This window comes from Sus scrofa, chromosome 10 (genome assembly GCF_054392235.1).
Source record: "Sus scrofa isolate SSC_HxYL_T2T_F1_AM1 chromosome 10, Sscrofa_HxYL_maternal_Yorkshire_Landrace_v2.0, whole genome shotgun sequence".
Classification (NCBI taxonomy): Eukaryota; Metazoa; Chordata; class Mammalia; order Artiodactyla; family Suidae; genus Sus; species Sus scrofa.
This window is the reverse complement of record NC_139392.1, coordinates 86,477,292-86,482,639: the sequence shown is the minus strand read 5'-3', so window position 1 is coordinate 86,482,639 and position 5,348 is coordinate 86,477,292. Positions and strand designations below refer to the sequence as shown.

The window sequence follows — 5,348 nt, the reverse complement described above, 5'->3', positions numbered from 1 at the left end:
GTGAGACTGGAGGGGTTACGTCGAGGCGATGGGCGAAAGGGGACTGCGACGTTTGAGGCGAATCCTAGCTCTACCAAAAACCTGCAGGCCTGGATGGGAGCGCCCGTGCCGAGATGTCGATTTCCTAGTGGCTTTTCGGGTGGGGAGGTGAATAAAATCGATCCGTAGTTGCCGTGCGTCCAGTTGTGCGCCAGAGAGTGTTCTGGGGAGGTGGAAGGGCACGTCGTGGCTCCGTGAAGGTCAGAGGCGGGCTGAGGAGCGGGTGAAGCTAGTTTAGGCTCAGAAGTTCATTATCGCTGCTTTTAGAATTGCTAGAGCAGGCAGGTGATCTGCGAACTAAGTAGTCTAGGCTTTGCCGCTGACTAGCCCCTCTGCGGTCTTCATAGCTTTTGGGCCCCGTGAAATGAGAACAGTGATACAGACCCAGCCTCCGATTCTATTATGAAGCCCCAAAATGATAGTATATATGGGAAGCTTTAGTAGGGTATACTCTGTATCTTTAGGGATGGGAGCCATCTGGAAGAGGAGTGGAACAGTATTTGTTTTCTCGTTCTTTGGCCCACACAAGGTATCCATGCCCGGTTTGCAGGGCGGAGGATCAACTGTCTCATCCTTCACTCGGTCATTCAAGGTAATGTAGGCAAGGCAGCGGGAGGGTATCCCCAGATGTCCAAAAGCAGCCCTAACATCTGGAGCAGGATGCAAGGGTAGGGTTTCCCACACTTAGACGGATAGATCACAGAACTGCATATCCGTGGGTAGGATTTTCTGTATTTTGCCTACTCTCCTTTTAGGTCTAGCTTGCCACTAATTTAGATTTTACCCGTCCCTTCCTTTTCCTTCTTAGTGCAGAGAGTGTGAATACACAGAGGGAAACTTTTGAGATCCTGAGAATTTGGGAGAGCATAAGAGAATTGTTTAAAAGATGGTGCTTTTTCATCCTGTTATTTGTACATAGAATCTGCTTCCAGTCATGCAGGGTATGATGGAGGTTAGAGCAGCTTCACGGAGGATAAGCTTTGCATTTGAAGCTGATTGGAGCCACACAGGAACAGAAGGAGGAGCTTCCACAGCAGCAGCGGATGCTACTTCCGAACACAGAAGTTACCTTCCTCTGTGATGTGCCAATCCTTCCTTATCTTGCATAATTGAAATAGGCTTCGGGTTGGAGGTGATGCTTGAGATCTTTATTTTGTGTTGGTGTGGCAGAAGGGATATTTGCGAACCTGTCAGACCTTTTCACACTGAGTTCACGCGAAATTGCCGTCTGCTGTGGGTGCAGACACCTTTGGTCGCTCCTGGTGGAGTTTACAGCAGTAAAGTATTATGGTTAAGAATTGGACTCTGGAGTCAGGGCCATCTGTCTGGCTTTGAATTTTGGTTCCACCAGCATCTTGAGCAAATTGCTTAATCTCCTGAAGCCCCATCTGGAAAATTGAGACAGTAATAGGATTGACATAGGAGTTAAATGAGATAAAGCATTAAAAATACTTTTGCCACAGTTGCTGGCATATAGTAAACATACAAAACAGTGCTTATGGTTAATGTTTTGGATTTAATCAAAGCTCCACCGAAGCAAAGTGATTTTAGGTCACTTAAATTGTGTACCATTCACATGAAGCTGGGAGTGAAAAATAAAACAAGGGTGGGGCTTTCCTACCAGCCCACAACTAAGCTGTGTTGCCTAAAAGTGTTCTTGACTCAGCCTTTGAAGTATAACTCTAGTCTGTTTAGTTCTGTGGTGACAGCCCTGGAACCCAACATATGGCAGGATATCATACCCTTGACCGCGGTCCTTTCGGTGAGGTGGTGTGTGATTTGTCATTGCCACTCGGCTTTAATGCCGAGAGACCTATTCTGGTTATTGACTCAGCCTTGTTTTTTTGGTGTTTCTCCATCACGGTTCAGAGATGATTCGGCAGATAGGAATACAGAATCATTGAGTTCTGGAACTTGGACTCAGGCTTAAGAGTAAGTAGCTAGATGACTGAGCCATCTCATCTATCTTTCTAAGTGTTTCTTTCCTCAGAAATGATTTGTCCTGAAATCTTTCCCATCTGTCCATGGGGCCTCGTGGATTCTCACCTGCATAGTGGGTTTTAGTGATGGATTGAGGCTCTTTGCTGGCAGCCTCCCTAGCTTTGGGTAAAGCATGCCTGGCTGTGATTTGTTGATGGCCTAAATCTCTCAGGCACGATCTCTTTTCCTTCTCACTTTCGGCAGCATTTGGTACATCTGTACTGGGCTCAGCACTTAAATTGTATGGTGACTTTTTCTTTAGTTTCTTTTCCCGCTCATAGGGGTTGAGTTCTTGATAGAGTCAGCTTGGTATCCTCCAGACTTCTGTCACGTAAAGCATGGTCACGTCATGAGGGCAGCTTTAGAACCATGACTGTGGGACTCAGAAGAGCTGTGCAGAAACTAACTCGGTGTCAGCTCCAACCTGTAAGAGGTGTAGCCCCTCCAAATGGGAAGAATACGCAGAGAATTCAGAATGAAATCAGACGGTAAAAAGATGTTTTGACTCCAGTCGAGGGATGATGCAGCCTGGAGGGAAAGCCCAGACGCAGAGTCGACTTGAGAATTGGTGTAACTCAGAAACAAGGGACACCGGCTCTGAAATCATTGACGTTATGGACATAGCAGATGGCTCTCCCTGCTGTCACTGGGGTCAGGAATGTCACCCTGAATGTGTAGGAACCAGCATTTCTGTCTCAGGCCCCTGAGAAGATAAACTTCACATGCTCTTGGGAAGGTCATCTTTGATTCTCTTGGGATGACGTTGTTGGGTAATAAGTGTCCTTAACCCCAGGAAGAACTAGAATTAAATATAGACGTGATAAAATAATTCAAACCTGAGGTGTTTCTCCCTGTTAGGCTTATTTAATATCGTTAAGAAGTTGCCAGTTCGAGGACAATTAGTGTATCTATTAGCCTGGATTAGCCTGGTGTTTCCAATTTAAATTGTATAATTGGTTTAGAATTGTGATGTGTTAAAATATATAAGAAAATTTTTCAGTTTATGCAGCATTGAGATGTTTACAAGAATCTTAGATTCACTATACTCAGGGTTTAATTCACTGGTTTCCTAAGCGTTAAATTCTTGAAAAGGCTTATCTGTGATTAGGAAATTGACACACTTAGAAAGAATGTTGAATATTTTTATAATAGAGTTTAAAAATCTAAAGCAACTTTTAGGTTTCAAAGACTCACTTGAAGTAAGGATACAGTACCATGTGATATCAATTATATGTGAAATCTAAAATATGGCACAAACAAAGCTATCTACAGAATACAAACAGAGGCACAGTCATAAAGAAAGACTTGTGGTTGCCAAGGGGGAGGGGAGAAGGAGTGGGATGGACGGGGAGTTTGGGGTTAGTAGATGTAAATTATTCCATTTAGAAAGGATAAGCAATGAGGCCCTACTGTGTAGCACAGGGGACTATATCCAATCTCTTGTGATAGAACATGATGGAAGATACTATGACAAAAAGTATATATATGTATGTGTAACTGGGTCACTTGGCTGTACAGAAATTGATACAACATTGTAAATCATCTGTACCTAATCATAAAAAAAATTTTTTTAAAGCCTCCCTTGAAATTTGTTAAAACCTAGCAGATTTACAAATAGAATAAGATTTGGGGAGTTCCCGTCGTGGCGCAGTGGTTAACGAATCAGACTAGGAACCATGAGGTTGCGGGTTCGATCCCTGCCCTTGCTCAGTGGGTTAACGATCCGATCCGGCGTTGCCGTGAGCTGTGGTGTAGGTTGCAGACGCGGCTCGGATCCCGCGTTGCTGTGGCTCTGGCGTAGGCCGGTGGCTACAGCTCCGATTCAACCCCTGGCCTGGGAACCTCCATGTGCCGCGGGAGCGGCCCAAGAAATAGCAACAACAACAACAACAAAAAGACAAAAAGACAAAAAAAAAAAAAGAATAAGATTTGGTAACTGAACTTAGAAACCTGAAGAAGTAGGCTTTTGAATGTGAAATTGTAACTTTGATAAATCAGATATTAATTTCTAAAGCCAGAGCAGCTCATGAATACACTTTTCTGTGCATAAAACCATCTATAATGTTCCAAAAAATGTATTCAATAAATCATTGACCCATACTCTTAAAAGTCAGTGACGTTTTGGTTGAAAGCCAGCCGTAATCGCTTTCAGTTTTTTAAAAAATATGTATTTCAGGATCAAAATAATAGCATTACTTTTAGGCATCTGTGTCAGGACATTCTGATGATTTATTATTACAGTAAAAAAAAACATTGTCCCGTACATTTTTCAAGTGATCTCAGGTATGGCTTTGCCAGCCCTTAATTAGCCTCATCTGAAAGGAATTAAGCTGCAGCTAGCTCACTCGGGTAAGCAGCTGCATTGCTCCTGGGGTCAGGTGACTAGAGTCCTGCTGCAGCACATCCAAAGGCACTGTGAATTCTTAGTCTTGCACCTTCATTGCCAACCAAACGTGGTCTCCAGATTTCAAGTCTACTTCTGCCCTCTATCTTAGAAAGTGGTCAGATGCTGAAGTCAAACCTGGTTTGCTTGCTGCATTTCCCGTGTTTTTGCTAATACCTGCAGGTCTCTGACTTCTTAAAGGCACACACCCCTTGTGCTCAGACGTCTTTGGAGCTTGTTGCTTTCCTCCTGTGATTTCAGTCCAAGTTCTTTGGATTTGGCTGGTTTTTGTTTCTTTACCACAAACACAGTTGAGGTAATTAGATGCACCTAATTTAGTTTACTGCAGTGTTTATTGGTTTTCTTCTCCAAATATCCGTCATTAACACATTCCCACTTCATGTTACAGCAAAGGAAACAAGTAATTTAGAAGCTAATTGAGGTTGGAACTTTTTCTTTCAGCTTAGGGTTGATCTTTTAAAATGACATCTTTTTTGAGTATGTACTTTTTTTTTCTTTTAGTGTCATTCTTCCGCTTCCTCAGAATGTGAAGGATTATTTACTGGATGATGGAACGCTGGTGGTTTCAGGAAGGTAAGGTATATCAGAAAAAATATTCTTTAAATTTGAGCATCCAAGAATGTTGTAGTGATTAAATCTCAATGGTCACCGTGTAAAATAAGGATGTTAGCTTTGGCCCCCTTCACCCTCTTTTTCCTTCCTCCTTTAAATTACGTACTGATCTGTCTTGTGTATCTTGTCAATGCTCAGTAAGATTTTCAAAACCACATACTTCCTCTAGTGGTAATTACAGGTTGTGAAATTGAGTAATTCCTTTCATCATACCTGTAGAAAATGGGCAAGATGACTGTTCCTTCTGTTCAAGGGATTCATTTATAAAGGAAAGAAGTTACCATGCGTCAGTCTTTTTAGTGAAAACTTGAAA

General features: G+C 42.7%; 1 protein-coding gene across 6 annotated transcripts in view; it reads left to right on the top strand.

Moving 5' to 3' along the window:
* The window catches only part of CDC123 (cell division cycle 123), a 47,266-nt gene that overhangs the window by 352 nt on the left and 41,566 nt on the right, over positions 1-5,348 (top strand). For all 6 annotated transcript variants that reach the window (XR_014817063.1, XR_014817065.1, XR_014817064.1 and 3 more), the window contains 1 exon segment: positions 4,925-4,996. Coding sequence is in view for 2 of the 6 variants with exons in the window: in NM_001243823.1 (NP_001230752.1) it covers positions 4,925-4,996 (72 nt within the window). In the remaining 4 variants the exon portion in view is untranslated.